This window comes from Drosophila pseudoobscura, chromosome X (genome assembly GCF_009870125.1).
Source record: "Drosophila pseudoobscura strain MV-25-SWS-2005 chromosome X, UCI_Dpse_MV25, whole genome shotgun sequence".
Lineage (NCBI taxonomy): Eukaryota > Metazoa > Arthropoda > Insecta > Diptera > Drosophilidae > Drosophila > Drosophila pseudoobscura.
The window spans coordinates 12,827,257-12,847,909 of NC_046683.1; the positions used below are offsets into that span (position 1 = coordinate 12,827,257).

At 46.7% G+C, this 20,653-nt stretch overlaps 4 protein-coding genes across 4 annotated transcripts; 1 reads left to right on the plus strand and 3 right to left on the minus strand.

Annotated features, from left to right (window-relative positions):
* Positions 1-1,013: 1,013 nt before the first annotated feature.
* MFS10 (major facilitator superfamily transporter 10) lies at positions 1,014-4,380 on the minus strand. Its single transcript, XM_001354803.4, has 2 exons — positions 3,288-4,380; positions 1,014-3,216 (listed from the first exon to the last, which is right to left on the minus strand). Exons 1-2 carry the CDS (start codon positions 3,502-3,504, stop codon positions 1,688-1,690), a joined length of 1,746 nt encoding a protein of 581 aa, XP_001354839.2. The 5' UTR covers positions 3,505-4,380; the 3' UTR covers positions 1,014-1,687.
* A 141-nt stretch (positions 4,381-4,521) lies between these two features.
* Positions 4,522-5,787, minus strand: LOC4814734 (uncharacterized). Its single transcript, XM_001354802.4, has 2 exons — positions 5,411-5,787; positions 4,522-5,341 (listed from the first exon to the last, which is right to left on the minus strand). The coding sequence occupies exons 1-2, from the start codon at positions 5,516-5,518 to the stop codon at positions 4,652-4,654; spliced, it is 798 nt and encodes a 265-aa protein (XP_001354838.2). The 5' UTR covers positions 5,519-5,787; the 3' UTR covers positions 4,522-4,651.
* A 1,314-nt stretch (positions 5,788-7,101) lies between these two features.
* Positions 7,102-12,464, plus strand: LOC4814943 (type-1 angiotensin II receptor-associated protein). The gene is made up of 4 exons (XM_001354801.3): positions 7,102-7,814; positions 8,178-8,324; positions 11,632-11,701; positions 11,814-12,464. The coding sequence occupies exons 1-4, from the start codon at positions 7,767-7,769 to the stop codon at positions 12,026-12,028; spliced, it is 480 nt and encodes a 159-aa protein (XP_001354837.1). The 5' UTR covers positions 7,102-7,766; the 3' UTR covers positions 12,029-12,464.
* LOC4814442 (uncharacterized) lies at positions 12,331-18,816 on the minus strand. The gene is made up of 6 exons (XM_001354800.4): positions 18,624-18,816; positions 14,549-14,927; positions 14,179-14,295; positions 13,218-13,504; positions 12,979-13,138; positions 12,331-12,916 (listed from the first exon to the last, which is right to left on the minus strand). Exons 2-6 carry the CDS (start codon positions 14,752-14,754, stop codon positions 12,754-12,756), a joined length of 933 nt encoding a protein of 310 aa, XP_001354836.3. The 5' UTR covers positions 14,755-14,927; positions 18,624-18,816; the 3' UTR covers positions 12,331-12,753.
* Between the last annotated feature and the right edge of the window lie 1,837 nt (positions 18,817-20,653).

Sequence of the window (20,653 nt, forward strand, 5' to 3'; positions counted from 1 at the left end):
GTAATATTCGCTTGGAAAGCCCATAGAATTGTAGGTCTTTTGTTCGGTCACTTGGTTATCCCAAGGGTTGCTATCAACTATGACCAGTTTTTGAACAAACCGACGACCAGTTGATTTGAAATGGTTCGTGGCGAAAACTTTTGTGGCATTAAAACAGCCATACCGTCGGTTACTGTCTTGTTTCAGACTCAAATTCATATATTATATCCATGCTTCTAAACCTGTGTAGATATTAAACACAGCTTTTGTAGTTTCTTACACCAAACGACAATAGTCTTGTTTGGACCGAATTAAAAAACAAAAAACAGGAGTCGATCATGGAAATTATTATTGATGGACCTCATACGAATGTACAACGATGCCTCAATCTCACTGTACGACGATTTGCTCAATTATTTCTCTCACAGCATCACAGCATGATCATTGGCTATTGATAAGGATTAAAACTTAAAACTGAAGGCATTCAAAAATGTCCGAAAAGCCTATATTTTCACTTTGAATGTCTTTGGTCGGAAGTGACTTAAAATTAAGTCCGAAATTTAAAACACCGTTTCAATAGCGAAAGAAATCAGAACGTTTAACATATACAATAGGTAAATAGGTACATACATATATACTGCTGGTGCATTATTTAATGAAATTCATAGAATCCACTTAGGGAGCAAGAAGCGTTTCGATTGAAATTACTATTTGGCTCTGAACTACGACTGAATCATGTCTAAATAGTAATACAAATATTCTTCATTAATACAAGCAATACCATTTAAATTTTTTCTGCATATGATTCTGCATGCTGAGTGCACACAGGATTGAAGAGAGCGAGACCAGCAATATATACCAGCAATACATAATGCTCTAGTATGGTTTTTTTGTATCGAATTGGCGGCAAGCCAGCTGCGAGGCCCCCTTTTCGAGATATCCCGGGTACGCCCTTGGTGATTACATATGCATATTCCCACGAAACGTTATTCTGATGCGTAAAAGCCGCAGTATTTTTCCAGAATTCCACATTCTTTTCGATATGTTTGTGCAGTTTATTCTGACAGCAACATCCATTTATCTATTCGTCACAGACTTAGGTACTAGGCATATCTATCATAATGATGATTTATGTATGCATGTACTGTGTATACAACGTCTATTCTTATTTCGAACTAGTTCTATACTTGGTATGTATGTTGTGTATAGGATGTGTACAATTTCATTCTAAAGCCATAAAATGTATACTCGTACATTTAGTATGTGTCCCAGGCTAAACCCGAGGCTGAGAACCCAACTTATCATTGTCCGTCCGGATTGTATATATCGTAGATATCATTAGTATATATGTATGTATATGATACTCGTTACATATGTATACAAAAAAAGACGCCTAGCAAAACAAAGTCCATATAAAACGATACACCGAATACAATAAATGTATATACGTATCTACTAAAACAGTTAACATCAAGAAGGAGATGAAGGAGGTTGCTCCCGATGCTCCCTCCTCCTGGTAGCACTAGAGTTTTCGGTTTCTTCTGGAAGCTACGTGAATACTGTCCTATAACTACACACACATATATGTATATATATATATATCAATATCTTCTGCCTAGGATTGCAATTATCACACATGCTTATTCTCTAACTGTATAGCGATGCTTTCTTTAGGTACATGGCGCTCTCCCTGGCGCCGAAATTCTCGCTAGGTGCGCAGGGGTGCCCTCGAGCCCGTGCCCGAATTGCTACGACGATCAGCTCGCGACCAGCTTTGCTCCTCGGCACTGGCAAAGATTAGGTAGATAAAGTTGCCGCCGATATTCAGACCCGCTGCCAGCCAGAAGACAATGTGCCACTGGGTGAGGGTCTCGCGGTGGTTGATGATCAACCCGATTACGTAGGGAGCCAAGAAGCCGCAGATGTTGGCCGCCGAATTCGTGATGCCGTACATGGTACCCGCATAGCGTGGACTCAAAGCAATGTGGTTCATCTGGTTGCCGGCGTAGACGGCGCCGCCGAAGGAGCCAACGCCCGCCAGCATGAAGGTGACCCATACCCAGTCGCAGCCCACGTAAATGATGCCGATCAGGCCCAATGACGGCACCACGGAGGCCACCGTGTTCCACAGCTTGTAGGAGTTGAGCAGCGAAATGTAGCGCCTGGCCAGCATCCAGTCGGCCAGGGCAGAGCAGGCGATACCCACAAACCAGGCCGTGAGGTAGGGCACGGCGTTGAGCAGGGCATTCGACTGGATGTCAAAGTGCAGGATGTTGCTCATATAGGTGGGCAATTCCGTCAGTTGCGTGTAAAAGGCCCAGCCCTGGCCGCACTGCGTCAGCAGGATGGCCCACAGCGGCACCGAAGTGAACAGCGAGCGCCAGGGTATGTTGTCATCCTCCCCATGTCGCAGCCGAACGCCTTCTCCATTCTCTTCGCCCTCCTCCTCTTCCTCCTCGTCATCCTGGCTGATCAGGGACTGAGTGCGAAGACTCCTCTCGATGTACTCCCGCTCCTTGAGGGAGATGCGCGGATGCATGCTGGGCCTGTCGTACACCAGGTACATCCAGCAGCCGAACCACAGGATGCCCAGCAGTCCAAAGATGTAGAACGCCGAGGGCCAGCCGCCGAGGAAGTCCAGCGAGCAGAGCCATCCAGCCAGGGGCATGGAGATCACAGTGCCGATGTTGGAGCCAGCATAAACGATTGCTGCGAACTTGTTGCGCTCCAACGGCGGTATCCAGTGGGCCAGCATCGCGTGCATGGCCGGATATGTGACGCCCTCGCCCATGCCTTCGAGTATACGCACCAGGATGAGCAGCGGAAGGTCCCAGCGCGCAGCCAGAGGCGTGAGGAGCGTGAAGATGGCCGTGACCAGCACTCCGTAGCCGTAGATCAGTTTTCCGCCAATTAGTTCGGCCATGCGGCCGCCCGGAATCTGGGTGAGCACGTAGCCGTAGAAGAAGCTCCCCAGCACCAGGCCTTGGGTGGCCTCGTCCCAGACGAACTCGCCCTCGGGCATCCGGTGGCCGCTGTCGTTGCGCCCCGGCTCCGGCATGGGGCAGGTGTCATCGTCCACCACGGACCCGTTGCTGTGCGGAATGGCCGTTTGGTTGACCATGGCCACAATGGCCACCGACAGGTTTACCCGCATGGCATAGACCACGGCGAAGCCCAGGAATCCCATCAGGCCGAAAATGTGGCGTGTCTTCAGGCCGCAGCCGTCACTTCCCTCAACTATACGGTCAATCGTGGTGGGGGGAGATTGGTTAGAGCATTTTATCTAGTACCAGGCCTTATCGACTTACCTCCCGCTGCGGCCGTCCCGCCAACGCCACTGCTGCCGCCCCTAATGAGCGGCCTGTCGCCAGCGCAGAACGCCTCCTGCTCGTCATCCGCATCATCATCGTCGTCGTCGTCGTCGAGGGAGGAGGAGGAGTGGTGCCGCCTGTTGGCAGCATCATCACCGTCCCCGTAGTAGCAGGAGGCGTCCCGCGTCTCGTCCGTCCACTTGTGCGGCGGCATCGTCGTGGCAAATTGTTGTCTTCAATGCTTCTGTTCCTCTCTGGGGCTGCTGCTGTTGCTTCTACTGCTTATGCTACAGCTGCTGCTGCGGTTTTTGCTGTCTCGTTGTCGTGGCTGATGTTTCTACTGCTTAGTTTTGGAGCTTGTGCAATTGCCAGCTCATTTTCTCTTTCTTTTTGTTTTATTTTTGCGGAAGAACGGGAATTAATTTAGAGGCGGAGCGGAGTGGAGTGGGGCCAACAGCACTGCGAGCAGACAGACACCTTCAACAGCTGAAGCGGCAGCAACAGCAACTGCCAAAGCAAAACCCAAACAAAAGTGGCCACAAACGGTCGAGCGAACAATCGAAGCAGTCGCGTCTAACCCATGAAGCAGTCGCTCTCTCTTCTAATGACGCTACTCTCTCTCTAATTCGCTCCGACTGCTGTGGCGCTCTCTCTCTCAGCGCTGCTTTTGGAGCGTACGTACTCCGCGGCACAGAGTGTGAAAGTAGAGCAGCAGCAGCACCACCACTACGTCACCCAGAGTTGTTGTAAGAAAGGGCAGGAAAGAGAGAGGTTGCGAACGGCGCACTTTAAACACTGTTGTAAAGTACAATATCTTTGTTTAGTTACAGTCAATGTACTTCCCACTCGCTCACTCACGCGCGCACCCTCACACAAACACCCATGCAAAGGGGAGATATGGTGTATTTACTTGCACTGGAATATACAATTTGTATAGAAATATTTAATTTAAAGATAGTCGAAACAATAGGGAAATTTTGAGTAAGCCCAACAGAGAGAATAACCCTCTGCTCTGCCTTAACTACAACCGAAACAGGGATGAGAAATATTTTCCAGGCGATGATGGATTAGTGGTACATACACGTGTACCTGCATATGTATTGCATGCACTGCTTTTGCTTGATTTAGACAACTTCTACGCATGCCCAAGGAATGGCCTGTTGCATGCCTCTTCCATGAGAAGTATAGTATCCCTGACCTAACGTACGATACGTTCCCCAGATGGCAAAGGTTCGGTCATGCAACGCGTGTATTGAAAAATTATTGGTATAAAAAACAGTTACAAAATGGGAACATATGGCATAATTGATTAAACACCTTGAGGAATAGGAGTCGGCTCCAAGTCCAACTGCAGATCCAAATTAGTTGGCAAACATGGTGCCCACCGGGAAGACGATGATCCGGCGCTTAGAGTTTATTCTCAGCGTCTCGTAGTGATAGCCCTTGACCAGGCAAACATCGTTTCGGTTGTCCACGAACGCCGGTCGGATGGGGCTTAGGTCCGGGTTAAAACAGTTGATCGTGAAGATGTCGACGGCCAGGTGGCCGAGCACCTCGTAGGCACAAGCCAGCTTCTCGTTCCAAATGCTGACCCGGGTGTAGGGTACCGACTCCTTCAGATTCACTTGCGTGGCCTCGCGCGCAGTGCGGAAGGTGTGCAGGGTGATGGCGCCAGTAGGGCCCTGCTGCCCAAGATAGCTGCTTATAAAGTCTGACACCAGCAGAGGCGATGCATTGGCTGGGACATCGACATCTCCATTAGCTTTGATCACATTTGCCTTGAGCAGCTCGATCTGGGCCAGGGTGCGGATGTAGCTGGGATGGCTGGCCACCTGTGACTCCAGTCGCTTGAGGTTCTGTGCCACCAGACCCACAAACTGATCCCGCACGCTCTCCTGCACCAGCACCGTGGCCACGGCTCCCTCCGCGAACGGGTTTTGCAGTGAGTCGAGCAGGTGCTGCCGGGCGGAGTGCAAATCGCCATCCTCGAAGACGATCATCAGTTGGGGGGACCGCCACGCAGCCACGCTTCCATCTTGATGCCCCGAAATCTTGAATTTAAAAGGCCGAGTGTCAAGGTTATGTCCGGTTTATGGAAGTGGGCCGTGGGCCCGAATTACCTTCGCCCCGGGCTCAGGCGTCAGCTGCAGTTTGTTGACCATGTCGCTGGTGATAGCTGGCTGGAATGAGTTGAGTACTTTCTTCGCTGGCACGGATTTGTTAGCCATTCCTTGCTCTGTTTCTGATTTTCACAAAGAAATAAGAACCGAATCACGGCGTCACCGCGCGTTGCCTGATCGCGTTATCAGCAGCTCGCACACAAATATGTACACGCACACACGCAGAGCGGAACATAAACACACTCACGGTCTCAGCTGGAGCGGCCCCCCACGCGAAGGGCGGTGCAATGACTACCCACAACGGTATGACATGGGCCATGGCAATTCCATAGAATTTGAAGACATACGAATTTAGGCAACGATATATTGCGGCTTGTGATTTTTACAGAAAACATTGATCTTTTGAATTGCCCAGATTGTTGATATTATATCGATATATCGATATGGGTGATATTCAGGGCTGTCGGTTTCACTTTTTTTTCTATCTGGCGTTTTTTGAGCCAACTGGGTCAATTGAATTGCGGGAAGCGGGAATTCTGAATTTTTTTGAAATGTGTTTGGCTTTTTTCACGTGAGGTATATTTCGGTATATTTCTGAGGGTTAGACCGTATATTTTATCGCTAAGTTCGAGGTCAGACTGATAGTCTTGCCACCATGTCTAGCTCACACACCCTGGAAAGTTGAAACATGGTCTCACCCTCTTGTCCAATGCACCATTTAGAAACCTGTCCCAACACATATCGAATACTAATCCGTGGTCAGCATTAAATTACTGATCGTTTGCCATGAAAATCTCAATTTTTTCAAAAATGTCGGAAAAAAACAGTTTGAAAAGTGGATACCGGAGGTTTTTCACCCTGGCGCTTCCATGGGGCATATATGAAAAACAACGGTCAAAAATGGTTGAATCATACATTTCCTCGTCAGACGTCGCTGTTGTAGCAATAAAATATGTATAATATGTAGCTAATATGTAGTTAGCGTGTACTTACTGTGCAAAGAATTTAATTTAGTAAAGATTGCTTACTTATTTTACAATCAAATCGGATTAAAAAAGAGCATTAAAGCTTGCTAGGGCTGTAGAAAATTGATTTATCCATCGTATAAATTTATGAGCTCAGAGCTGAGGGTCTTTGCTAGCTAGTAATGTTTAACCGAATATCAAAGTCAAAGAATGTGACAATGTACATAACACGCTACGTGTTGGACAAAGGGTGACCGGTATTTTTAAAGGCATATCAAAGGGTACCGTTTCCGCTTAAACCTTATTTTATAGACAATTCAATAAAGATGTGAACTTAAAATTAACCAGTCTTGTAGGATACTATAGAAAAAGATACCAGCGGCATTCCGATAATTACGCCACCAGCGTCGGCGTTGGCATCGCTGTCGACGCTGGGGTCTGTTTGGTTGCCTCACTCATGGTATAACTATAGAGGGTAGGGTCTTTGCGGGCGGTCTCTAAACTGAGTTACCAAAAGTTACCAAATTCGTGAATTTGGTTAATTCGAGGATATTTTGGAGGATGCAAGACACTAATGCATTAAAATAACGTATTTTATACAATATAAGTTAAGAAATGAGTTAGTGATCAAATTGGTTTTTTAATGCAAATTTTAATGAATATTTTCGAGGCTGTTTTCTGCGTCATCCGTACCTAATATAGACATACCATGGGGAGAAAAACGTAGGCCACCGCTGGGGTCCGTTCGGTCGTCTGGCTCTGCCCCATGCACAGTCCAAGTTAGATTTAAATTGAAACCGTTCGTGCTCTGTTCGACGCTCGCGCTTTCCGCTGCAGAAAATACTTATAAATCCAACATTTTTTTATTTCTATAATCCACCTACATTTTTGTGTACCTGTCTGTGCGTAGGCGTTACGGTTTTTCGTGGGCTACTGGTACTGTTACTGCTCCTTGCCCCCGCAAAAAAGTAATTCCCACCTTCCCCTCCGTTTAAGCAAGGAAGACCAACAAGTGCTCACACTCATACAGACAACTGCATCAGTGTGCCACTTGCATTGCCCGGAGAGTGCGTTCAACCAATTGAAAGTGAATTGAAAGCGACAAGTGAAAATAGATCTGACAAAAGCGGCAGCGGCAGCAGCAGCAGCGGTAGAACCGTAAAGTGACAACGACAGCGACGGGAGACAAAGTAGAACAGTTTAAGCAATTTTTTTGCACAAAAATAACAAACAGCTGTCTGCGCGAGTACGAGTGAGCATCAGAGTGTGTGTGCGTGCGTGCTGTTGTTGTTTATAAGCGTAACAGGTCCGCCTGCGTGGGAGAACCAAAAGAGAGCGAGAGAGAAGAGTCGAGTCGTGTGCACAGCTGCATCTCTGTCCACAGCATCAGAATGACCGACCTAAACGAATTGCTGGGATCGCCATTTGTGCGCGTCAAGGTAATGCAGTACTCCACCACGCCACCCGCCACCCCCCACGAAGCCAGTATACACTTGTTGGGCTGCTTAACACTGCCTGCCATGCACTGCTTTGAAGACCGTCCTGGCTGGACCCCGCCCCACTTGCAACGGCTGATTAGCACCCCGTCCAGCGCGAACAATCCAACCGCAGGCTAGGCGCAGCCAGAGGCATCCAATATCTTCGACAGCGACTCGAGTGTCTGCGTCTCAATTTGCAGCTACCCAAGAGCTTGGGCAATGCCGCCGCCGCGACTTCGTGGGGCTTCAATTGACACTCCACGCGTCTGGGGCTTGATCCGCTTACACTTATTATGTATATTTATTTCTCCCTCCCTCTTGCAGTTGGTGGCGTTTGTGCATTTCTTCTTCATATCGAATGCCATGCTGGGCAGCTGGGGGCATGGGGCATATGAGTTCTACAATTTTCTGTTCATCATTTCCATGTTCTGGGCGATCCATTGCAAGGACTCTATTGAAGCAGTGCAATCGGTAAGTGAAACGGTTAATGAGTAAACGAATTACGTGAAACGGCTAAGCAGTTCAAACAGTAAGGAAACGAATAAGAAGTCATGCTCTTAGGCGTAAAATTGTGAATGAATCCATCAGCATCGAAGCAGTTGAACCTGCCCTTGGTTTTGAAAGATTACTCGATTCGGTGACACATTCACTCACTCACACACTAGGAAACCAGCTGATAAGAATGTACACACATATAGAATGTAAATGCTCCGTTTCATCCCACAATTAAAAAATATTAAAGTGCTGAATTTCCATCGCGGCTTTACGATTCACATTTTAATCTAAATAAAATTCCGAACGAGTCACATTGATATCGCAACCAAATTGCCAAACCGGTTAGACGAAAATCAGCCAATTCTCAAATTAACATACAAATAGTATAAATAATAATAAAAATACAGAATGTTCTCATTGGAGAAATAGTTGGAGAGCACCTTAGAAGCAGAAGCAGAGGAAGAGGCGGTGACTGCAGTAGACGTTTCACAAGAGAGTAGCTGAGCGCTCAGATAAAGCAGTGGCGTGACTAACTTTGCTTGAGCACAGTGCAAAGCAGTGTTTAAAGCAGTGCAATACAAGCAATGGAAATTAATCATTTAATGACTGAGACTAAAGACAATTCAACGACTGACAATTATTAAACTTCGCCAAAAACGGAACCAACAGAAAAGCCGTAAAGAGCATAATACTGAATGAGACTGAATCAGAGCTGATAACCGAGTTTGAAATATCAACAAAGACAAAGTCTTTCTAATAGGATAATTCAATGATAGACCACTGAATGATGACTGATTGATTCGAAAGCATATGCAGAGACTGCAGCAGAGATGCACAAAATCTGATGGTGATGCCTCAGAGGCCCTCCATAAAGCGACGGCTGATGCCACCCGTACAGCCTCCAAGCCCGCATGTTTCTCTGTTTACATACACCCTGACATTGCCCTGATAAGATAGCGAAAATGGGGTTATTCTTTTTTAAGCTTAAGTTTCGTAATGAGATATACAAGTGGAATTTTGTTAGCGAGAGATCGAGATCTGAAGACTCTCTTCCCGCTCTCTTTGCATAAAAGAGAAAACGTTTACTCAAGGCAAAGAGTGTTCCCTATTTTGGGCTATGTCCAATCAATTTGTTCGCTTATGGGTTAACAGGCACTCATACGCCGTAGCCAAAAAAAAACAACAAGAAAAACATAAACCGATGGTATACGTGGTGGTATGCAAATGGAAGCGGATTTGTGTCGAATATACATATATAAATATGTGCGTGTGTGCATGTGTGTGGGTGTGTGTGTACCGTTATTAATAGATGGGTTGGCGGCAAGAAAGGGCAATACTAGCCAGAAAATGGTTTGGCACTCTCAACTTTGACCTTAGGCCGAAACCGAAAACGTAACCAACTAACGCTAACTGACCAGCCGCCCCATATACCCCCCACTGTAACGACCATTTACACCCTTCCAAGAACCCCCTCACTCGCCTCCGCCCCCGCCCCCGTTTACACGTTTTAGAGCCGCAGCACGCGACATGCCATTTTGGGTCAAAGGCTACCAAAAACAGTATATTGTAGTTAGAGTATCAGGAACAAAAATTTCATTTCGAGGCTTCGGTCAGTCACACGAACTCAGATTCTGGCCATCAACCAACATCACCCCTCAATCTCTCTCTCCACCAGTAGCTGGTGGGGCACACAACTTTTGTTTGGTTTCTTGAACGCCATTAGCAACGCCTTTTAATAAACTTAACTATGCAAAAGCCCAACGAGCCACATCCGAAGCAAATATCCTTCTTTTTCTACGGAATCAAAACTGTAAAGAAAAATCAATTCGTATCATTTATTTAAATCGAAAAATTGAAATTGGGCTAACACGGAGAGGACTATGACCACTGCTATCACATGTGGTGGGTATCGCTCTCGTACCGATTCCACTTGATTGACAAATAACGAGTGGGAATACATATGTAAATGATTGTATAATTTATACATACATAGTACATAGATGGTTAAACTCAGTTCTGTGGAAAAAAAAGCGCTTCTATGACGAAAGATCATTGAACAAAGTTGATATGACACCATTTATCAAAATCTTTCGAATAGGAAGAGTAGGAAAGTTTCTTCGGTATAATAAAGTCTATATTGTTTTTATAGCTCTCTGGTTAGCTCAATCGTACGAGTATGGGTTATGCAATCAATAAGTTGCCAAATAAAGTCAGCTACCATAACGAGTTAGGTATCGATCCATTTGGTTTACAAATTTCGTGAGGTATTTGAGAATGAACACTAATTAGTACATATTCATGGAAATTAGATCATGGAAAATACTCAAATTACCCATGGCTAAAGGATCTCCTCTCCTCTCCTGCAATGATCAGCTCGCTTTTGGGAAATTTGTGCTCCAGAGGTCAATCAACCCAAAAATGTTTACTCCTTGATACTCGATCAGAGAGTTTATATTGATATAACGTACATGTAATGTATCTTCCACAAGGAAAATCTACAGTAATTTGACATGCGTTCTACACGAATATGGTAGCCGAAAGTAGACTATGCTACTTCAGCGCAGTACAGTAAGTACTCATGAGTACAGTACACATTGAACCGGTTTTGCGAAATGATCGTAAGCGACAAAAAGTAAAGTGCTATTATAATATTTTAATATTATAGATGATGTAGAACAATTTCGAAACAAACTGGCAATCGATCATTTGATATAAAATGAAGTCGATATGTATGGGCAGATATACTTGTACTTGTCGCCAAAGAAATCAGTGAGATGGCTCAGACGGTGGGGGCCTAACTGAGACCACCTGACAGGTCACAGGTTGCCGATAGAACATACATTATCACGTTGTACCCATGTCATTGTCATGTACTTAGTTGTCTGCATCGGAATGTAGTATTTTTTGTATAGAAGTCCTAAATAGCCTAAAGATTCAGAGACCAATAAATCAATCCCTTTTAAAAATACTCCTTTTAAGACTGTAAACAGTCTACTCTCCGTAACCGACACACCCAAACATACAGTATCATATCGGAGCAAATTAGACTTACCCCAGGCAAGGCGATATGACATGTGTCCCCACTTGAAGCCAACCATCATCCTTTGGCGATTTGCGTTGCCATCCAGTCCAGTCACTCGTCAGTCATGTCAGGGTGAACAGTTTAATATAAAATACTTGTAAATACATATGATATGTGGCATACTCCCAGCCTCCGATTGCTTTTCGTTGCCCTTTCCCCACATACTCATGCCGTACCATTTTGTTCTACGTATCTTTGCAGGCGCTCGTCATCGATGCTTCAAGCATATTCTTTGATCTAGTCAGCATTATCATTTATTTCCATTTCATGAGTAAGTAGAGGCTGACCGCATCCATCCAACACAATCGAACGAACCCCACTGAGGGAGCCCTTTGTAACATTTTTCCATGTATGTATGTATGTATTTACCATTTCCATTTCAGATGGTTGGGCCATTGCCTTCAGCATTATCAACCTGATCCTGCGCCCTGTGAGTGTGGCCCTGCTATACCGGGAGTTCAACACGCGCGGCGGCAGCCTGCAAACGGGCTCGGTCTTCCCCACTAGCCAGCAGCGCAGCTATCAGGACATTGACCGTCCCACGCAGCCGACTCCGACCAACTCGCAGCCGGGTCCCAATGTGGCCAGCATTTTCTAGACCGGAGGAGAGCTGAGAAACCACCATTTCCAACATACCCTGCTAGCCCTCCACCAAAAATAAAAAAAAAACCACAATGGATGGACGGGTTCCGATCTGGAAGTAGAACAGTAAACGGAACGGAACGGAGCGGATAACCTTCCCCAGAACAGAATGATAAATTTTGATATACTACTATAAATAAATAAATTTTTTGTCATTGTTGTTGTAAAGACAACAATTAGGGTTAAGCAACATTGTAGCATTGTAGTTGAATGTGGAACACAGAGCCCGAGGAGAACCCTTGATCTGAAATCTTGATCTGTGTGCGTTTTGTCTCCTGTCCTACATGGTTCTGTTCTGTACTGTTTATTTTTTTTTGTGTGTATGTTTTTTTTTGTTGTTGTTGACGATTAACGAATAAAGACAACTAATCAGATAAATCAGATACTAAATAGTACATTGCATTTTGAGTACTTGATTAAAGACGATCACAAATTTGTTTTGTGGCCAAAAATATTAATTTTATTATTATTATTATTTGTATAAAGATAATGATTGCAACTCTACTTATATTTATCTGTATGCCTAACAGAATAATCAATAATAAAAGTGGGCCTCATCGTTTGCCAATCAACCAATAAATAGTCCGTCTCTGCCGTCCTGTACAGTGAAACCCCGGCGCTCCCACGGTCCCCCCATGCCCCTGCCCCCACTTAAGTATATAGAAAACCTCCTCGCTTCGCCTAGAAGCCCTCCTTGGCCTTCCGGAACTTGTACTGGTTACTGCGCCCATCCAGACAGGGCACCTGCACCAGATTGAAGTAAATGGAGCCCATTAGCTGGCTGGCCGAGGTGTTGGTCTTCTTCAGGCAGCTGAACAGCATATCATCGCAGATGCAATGCGATCTATAGTGGGGGATCGGGGAATTATCATTTAAATTTGATCAGGGATATAACCGAGAGCTCACTTGGTGTAGATGGAGTCGTTCATCAGGTCGTACTTGGGCTGGTAAGCACGGATCTTCACCGGGCAGAGATCGTGCTGACGACAGCAGCGATCCATGGCCATCTCGCTGCCCAGATCGCTGTACGTCTCCGCAATGTCGCCAGTGCCACACCACTTAGTGCCTGGAAAGTCGGTCGGAGCGGGGAAAGCACTTGATCAGTGGAGTGGTCCTTTTGCTAGCGGTAGGGTTAGCACACTCACCTGGTATGATGCCGCTGAGCAGGGAGAAGGGACTGCGCGGAAAGATGTTGGTGGCCAGCTTGAGGCCATCGGTACCACTGGCTAAGGCTGTATCACCGCTGGCACCACCACCACCACTGCTGCTCCTTTCGCCACCCTCCGTTTTGCCCTTGTGACGCGAGGCGTAGCTCAGCTTGTCCACGTGCTCGCATTGGTCCATCAGCTTGAGCATCTCATCGAACTTGATCTCCAAAGGACGGTTATAGTGGGCAAGTCCCTCCAGCAGCATCTTTCCCTCTTTGTCGTTGCTGGCAAAGCAGAGGAAAGTTATGATAGAGATTCAGATTGAGATGGCGATCGAGATTGAGGAAATCCCTGATCAAATGCACCACAAATTGTTAGCAATTTTACAACTTTACACATTCCTGGCAGAAAACATAGCCGACCGAGGGGCGCTGTCGCATGACGCACGACACGCGTAACCAAACCAGTCGCGTACATTCAGAAAATATATTTGTTAGACTAATGATCGAGGACTAAACTGGACTAAAAGTAAAAAATAAGAGGAAGGGATCTAGTAGTAAATATATATAGTTTTTCAGGCTCATCCTACGAATAATTTGATACACAAAGCTCTAGAAACCAAGGTGGTTCTGTAGATTCTTTCCTAGTATCCCGAGTATCCTCATATCTGACTAATGGCTGACAATCCTCATCAATTTATAAGGCACTAGAAATCCTTGACTATGAACAGAGTGATGCAAATCTATCTGAATAATTCTGGTCTAATGACTGATCCTTAGGGGTTTGGTCTTTCAAGTCTAAGCACACAATTCCCAATCAGTTCTATCTATTCATTGATTGCTTCCGCAAAACCTTGATAGCTCCCAAACAGATTGATGGATGTACACGTACTCGTAGAGATAGATATAGTTATAGATGTAGATACGTATACGTGTTATTAATTCGCATGCATACTCACTAGATTTCGATCAGTTCGCAGCCCAACAGTAGCTTCTGTGGGCCCAGCTCCGTTACGGCTATGGTCAGATCGTGATAGTATATCATAATGAGCGAATCGTTGCTCAGCCGTTTCCCGCTGTCAAATCAGAGAGACAGAGAGACAGAGAGAGAGAGAGAGAGAGAGGAGAGTAAGTGAGAGCTCTGAGGCATTTATGGGCACATGGCCAGGCAGCAGCACATTGATGGGCGGTACGTGATGTCCATGGCAATGGCTGCTGCTGATCGGTGAAACCCTCGACGGTCGTACCGCTCAAGTACGCCGGATGCCTACTAATTGGACAGACAGAGAGAGGGAGAAAGATCTCTGGTGCATCCACGGGAGTGCTCACCTGTACGTCTTCATTTGCCGCACGCTCCGCTGCTCGAGGATTTGCTGGGTGAACGATTGAAACGAGGGAAAACCCTGGAGTCCCTGGGGCAGGCTGAACGACAGCGTCGGCTTGGCCGCCGATGAGGTGAGGTAGCCGAGCAGGGCGCACAGCAGCATCGAGGCCAGCAGCTGGAGTCGCCGCCGCAGCCACAGATTGTACGGCATCCCGGACCGAAGCTGGACGAACCGCACGTGAATGTGTGTGGAAACTAGTGAAGCAACTGGTTCACGTGGGCCAGACCCAAAGGCATCACCGTCTGGTCTGGACTGAGCCGCTCCGGCGCTGGCAATGCGATAGCCGGTACGGTACTCCTTCGCCTTCCCGGCGGAACCGAAACCTGCGGTTAGTTCCGATACGTATATTGTTATTCTTTAATTAAATCAGCTGCTAAGGTTCTCGGTCTGCGTGTTGTTGCGGTTCTGGGGCTAAGGATTGCATTGAATTGTGGATTTTGGATGGCCGGCGGGCTTCTGTCAGGCACCTGTCTGCGTGTTTCAACGTGTGGGCGTCGTCGGGGGGAGAGTCTGAATAATTCAGCCCCACATTCGTAGCTAGTTTAGGGGCTCGTGCCCGTGCCCCGTTCCATCCACCAGCTGGCGGCTTTCCCAATGTTAAAGCCCGCCCAACGAATCATTCAATCAGCTCCTTCGCCAGCAGGTGCCAAAACTTGCAACTCATTCGACCTCGTTCCCATCCTCCCTGGGACTCCGCACTCGGACTCCGACTGTGGCCACTGGTGCGGGGTGATGGGGGGGGGGGGGGGGGGGGGGGGGGGGGGGGGGGGGACAATTGTCATGGCACTAACAATGGCCAGACACGACATGGGAGCCCCCATCGCACATATGTCATGCATTGCATCAGTGGCCAAGCCCCAGTCTGACGAGAACCACGAGCCACGCCCAGCCATATGCTCGCCCATGCATCACATTACGTATACGCACAGTGGCCGGGGCCAAAACAATGGAAGATACAACGAAGAATGCCCCCAGCATATTACCCCATTACGAATAGCACATTGTTGGGTAACATTGCGGCCAAGATCTGGCGATATGGTTTGATGGGAATCGGAAAGGGGCTACCCAGGTATTGACTCAGTCTTTGTGTAACTCATAAGTAATCAATTTTGAGTCGGCTACGATCTGTCGATCAGCTACGATCGAGGGACATTACCATCTGTTTCGAGCTCCCATTAAAGAACCCTTTTGGCTTTTCCTGGCCGACTCAAAGTTTAAACCTCTTTAATAACCACAAGATTTTCTTATTCCTTTTTAGCAAACTTACATCATTGACCCGTGGCCTTTTCAAGTCCTTGACCTTAGCCGTGGCCTCGCCCCCACTAGTGGCCACTGACGGGGCACCACATCATCAGAAAGCGTCCGATAGACGGGAATGGCAGCAAAAAGCAAAAGCTAGAAAAGTAAACCCCACAGCGTTGGCCACAGCGCCAACGATTGGAGCACACGCACCCAACATGCTAATAAATGTGTCCCACACCATTGCCTCTCCCACTCGCCCCCACTCTCCCTGCCACATACAACACCCCCTCTTGCCCATTCACTGATTATTATTATTATTATTATTTGTATTGCTAGTAGTATTGTTGTATGTTTCTTGGCGACGCATTTGTTGTTTTGAAAGCCACAAAACAGCACCAACAATAAAAAGCAGCTAAAATATAGCACGAAAGTTTACGCAAGCTGGTCAAGAGGGAGCGGGGAGTGCAGAGAGTGGCTGGGGCACGGGGCAGTAGCCCTTGGTAGCTGCGAGGTGAGCAAAGTGAAAGTGTTTTTTCATTGTTTGGGGCTCTTGGGGGGCTCTCCTCTCCGGCTTGTTTGCCGATTTCAGTGCGATTTCAATGGGAATTACGGCCGAAGAGCATGCAATCCCATCCAAGTCGATGACGAAGATGTCCAAAATGTGGCGTGTTTTGCAATGGGCATTGCCTCAGCTCAGACTCCACCTATCTCACAGCCACAGCCAGCTAAGGTGCTCCCACTTGGCCACAGATCACGATACACATGTATGCGTGTAACTACAGCTTAAGCTTCAGTTATAGCCACAGAGGCTATGTGTGTCAAGTGGACCTGAGCTGGCTCAGTTGGTTCAATGTTAAACACAAATGCAAATAGCCACCCGTGTGGCAGGCCGGAACGAATATCTGCATCTGAGTATCTTCGTGAGCGTTTAGCCACAGAGTCAGAGGCGGCCAGCAGATTTGGTTTTGCTTGCGAAACGATTGAACTTTGGCTAGTCTTTGGGATAATGAACTAAAACCGAAACTGAGCTCACACTCAGTGTGGGAGTGAAATCGTAAGACGATCGTTTTGGGATCGAGAGTGTTCCTTGATCGAGTATGCATCGATGAAATGAAGCAAGATCTGTCACCCAAAGAAAGCTGTGAACAATATTCAAAAAATGCCAAAAAGTCGTACTTGATGCGGTTCATAGTGTAACTAATTTTTGTAGCCCTCCGTAGGTCTTTCCTCTGTACCATTTGTACCCATCTAAGCCCTCGTAGACCTACCCATAGCACAGCAAATCTGTCAACTCACTGAGAACCAAGCCGAAACTCTGCTCACAGCTTGAGATCCTCAATAAGCAACAGCAGAGATTTTCAACGGAAATAACACAAGAAAAAATACAAATAAATAAGAGAAAAGATTACTGTCGAAATTTCTAGCAGTTTTCATCGCTGATAGCGCCTAATGGGAGAGAGAGATGCTGTCGCAAAGACAAAGATAATTATAATGAAAGCGTTGGTTGGCTTTGAACTGGAGATCATCTTTTAATGTGCTCTCAGGCCCCCACGCGATCTATTGTTAAGTGCTGCTTGGCGGCACTCCATTTCCGGGCTGGGCATGGGCTTGGCTCCAACATCCAAAGACCCCACTGAAAAACCAAACAAAACTTGGCTAACTTGAACTTGATACGAGCTTCCCTCCACCGCTGCCCGCCGCTTTGCCCTAGCAAAAGCCGTAGAGAGTTTTAGTCGAGTTCAAGAGTGCAAAAAACAGAGAGAAACAAATCGAGAGCCGAGCTTTAGAGCCCGAACAAACGACCATCAACATCTGCGGGGGCCTTGGCATAGGTCAGTGAAGCGTACCAGCCATAGCCATAGTCTTACCCCCTCCATCCAGATCTGGCCACTGTGATCGTGAAGGTGTGTAGTGAAAGGAAGGACGGGGGAGTGCAGTAAAAGTGGTCATGGCTGCAGATGAGCCGCTCAGCAGCAGCAAAAACAGAAACAGAAACAACAGGTTTCCTCTGCCTCAGGCAATGCTTGGATCGGCCTTAACTTTCACATTGGGCACCTAATTGTGGGCTTAATCTTGGTTAATTTGCTCCAGTTTTGATTTCCATTTGTGGCACACGCGAGAGAGCCCAAGCAAAGACACGACTCGATCCAAGCCGAAGAAGATCTTCTTCTGCTTCTTCAGCTAAAAGCATGAGGCTCGATGGGATGATGATGATAATGATGCAGCCATGTGGATACTTCGGGCACTCTACGCGACACCATTATGCAATCTGGCGAAGAATGAGGCGGCACAATAAATGATGGCTGTTGGGGTAGGGGATTGGTTTCGTGGGTAGATCTAGTCGCACTTCACAAGTAGCTGCTAATCAGGCAGCAGCCCCAGGTTGCGACAGCTCCAACTAGCACTCGCACACTCCCCCCCTCCACCCACCAACCAATCATGTTCCAGCCATAAAAGGCGGCTCAGAGACAACGGGCCACCACTCTGGTAATGGGAATGGGAATGGAATCGGTATCGGAATGGGATCACCTCTCCCAATTGGATGCAAACTTTTGAACTTGCGCGCCACTTTAATGGGCCATAAATCCGTTGTGAATCGCACCGCACCGCACCAGCCACAAAAGCCACATTCCACAAATATATGCACTGCACTCAGAACTATTCGCAAATAATAAACATTTTGTATAATTATCGGGCAGCCAAACTCGTTTGGTTTTCGCTGGACAGTTTCACTTTTTATCATGCACGCCGAAAAAAAAAAGAAACAAAAAACTAACCAAAAATAGGCGCTGTTTTTCCACCGATTCAGAGTCCGGCGCGCATGCGCAGTGGCAGTAGCAATCGCAATCGCAGGTTGCAATCGCAGTTGACGTCGAAGTCGAAGTGAAACGGTAATGGTAATGGGAACCGGAACCACTATCGAAACGCAATACCGTTCGCTGCCGCGTAAAGTCAGCAACTGATCGATCAAGAGACCTCAAAGCCAAAGCCAAGCGAGCCAGAGCCGGAGCCAGCCGGAGCAGCGACGCGGCCAAGCCAAGGTATATTAAAAAGAAGGTATTGACTTCAGTGTTACCATTGGATCCTTTAGAAACTATACACCTTGGCTCCTCTCGCTCAAGCATGAGCCATTTGGGGTCCTATGCTCGGACTCTACTACTAGTTTCCCTTCTCTTTCTAAAATTAGTATGAAGGCCCTTTAGTTCTGTTTAGTTTGAAGTTTACTCCATCATTAGTTTACCTGTCCATCATCATGCTTCCACATGTCGCGCGTCATGCGGCAGTGCTCATCGGTTGTCCCTTGGGCCTCAATTTTCAGTTTCTGAACTGTACATACCTTACATAGAAAATACCTTGAGCACCGCGACGTCGGCAACTACCAACGACGAGTGTTGGCTCTGAAAACAAAAACAACGAAATGACAGAGCGTCGGCGGCAACGAAAATGTGTCAAAAGCAAAAGCTGCGATACAGCAAAACAAAAAAAAAGAACTACACTTCCCAAAACGAGGCACATGTGAGTGTTACACGATACGCTTTCTAGTGACGGTTTTTCGAGGAAAATCCGATGGCACCAAAGGGATTTCACCGATGCAAAATATGTACAATCAAATAAAAAAATCCATCATTTAAGAAACAAGAAGATGTCACTTAAAGTAAGGCCCAATATAGATACACATACATATAATACAAAAGAGAATCAAATATCGTCGGTTGGAAACCCAATCACTTGGACAGCATCTCAAACCAGCAGACGAAAAGCAGTAGTTGGTGTCTTGTTTGAGAAGAGCGCTCATAGAGTGAGAGTGCCGACATGGTAACATGTCTGCTGATACCCTCTACTAAAGGAGGAAAGTTCAGGTTCATGGAACTTGGAAGAAAAGCGCATAAATAAAAGTGTTTTCTTTTGTGAACGTTTCCAGTAATTTGAATAATCAATTATAATTATAATTTGTCCTTTTCCAGACATATTTCAAACACTACTCGCGTTGCCCAACACTATGCTCAGCTCCCAGCCAATCAGAAATGTCGCACTATGGAAAAAAAAGGAAGCAGTTCTCTGCCCAAAGCATGTTGCAGAGGATGGGCTGGAACAATTTATTGCATTTAATGGGTATCATGAGTATGCAGCATTAACTGCAACTGCAACTGCATCTTTTGGCAGCTCCACACACACATTCACACAGGCAAAGCGTGTGCCTTCGTGCATTGTGTGCGCGAGAGTAGGCGATGCTGCTGACCCATTTACGGGGCGACGCGCGTATCTCTGCGCGGCTGCGCCAAATGCTGATCATTGCGCCGCCGGAGTTTCCCATCAAAATGCTGCAACGGCAGCGGGGTGGAGGGGGGGAGTCATTAATTGTCGTCGGTGAAGTGCCAAAGTGAAAACAAACCCAAACAACTTTTAAAATGTCGCTTTAAGCACAGCGCGCACCGCGAAGAAAAGTGACAGTGGGGCAAGCAATTAAAACACGGTCGGTTTTACCTGCCGAAAGCGCCATACACAAAGGGGCACCCAGACACAGACGACGATCAAAGGGTTATTTGATGACTGAAAGGCACTTTCCACGTGTGGGGGCTACATTTCCACACAATGGCACCAAAATTTCTATAGATTTTAACTATATGAACGGCATATGTATATTATTAATGAGTCTCTTGGCCTCCTGGAACCGTCGTTGCACTCATCCTGTTCTTGAACACCTTCTCAACCCCGTCAGAACCAGGTAATCCAAGGTCTGTCAGCATCCCTCAAAAAACTCCCTATCCAGTAATCCCTATCTGTCCATAGTCGCCTGTCCCATCTT

Excerpts from the sequence above, each read along its gene's own strand:
- MFS10 (XM_001354803.4), bottom strand. The coding sequence starts at position 3,504 with ATGCCGCCGCACAAGTGGACGGACGAGACGCGGGACGCCTCCTGCTAC. Across the intron at positions 3,217-3,287 it reads CGGGACGGCCGCAGCGGGAG|TTGAGGGAAGTGACGGCTGC; the intron begins GTAAGTCGATAA and ends TTGACCGTATAG.
- LOC4814734 (XM_001354802.4), bottom strand. The coding sequence starts at position 5,518 with ATGGCTAACAAATCCGTGCCAGCGAAGAAAGTACTCAACTCATTCCAG. Across the intron at positions 5,342-5,410 it reads CGCCTGAGCCCGGGGCGAAG|ATTTCGGGGCATCAAGATGG; the intron begins GTAATTCGGGCC and ends TTTAAATTCAAG.
- LOC4814943 (XM_001354801.3), top strand. The coding sequence starts at position 7,767 with ATGACCGACCTAAACGAATTGCTGGGATCGCCATTTGTGCGCGTCAAG. Across the intron at positions 7,815-8,177 it reads CGCCATTTGTGCGCGTCAAG|TTGGTGGCGTTTGTGCATTT; the intron begins GTAATGCAGTAC and ends TCCCTCTTGCAG. Across the intron at positions 11,702-11,813 it reads CATTTATTTCCATTTCATGA|ATGGTTGGGCCATTGCCTTC; the intron begins GTAAGTAGAGGC and ends TTTCCATTTCAG.
- LOC4814442 (XM_001354800.4), bottom strand. The coding sequence starts at position 14,754 with ATGCCGTACAATCTGTGGCTGCGGCGGCGACTCCAGCTGCTGGCCTCG. Across the intron at positions 13,505-14,178 it reads TGCGAACTGATCGAAATCTA|CAACGACAAAGAGGGAAAGA; the intron begins GTGAGTATGCAT and ends CTGCTTTGCCAG. Across the intron at positions 12,917-12,978 it reads AACGACTCCATCTACACCAA|ATCGCATTGCATCTGCGATG; the intron begins GTGAGCTCTCGG and ends CCCCCACTATAG.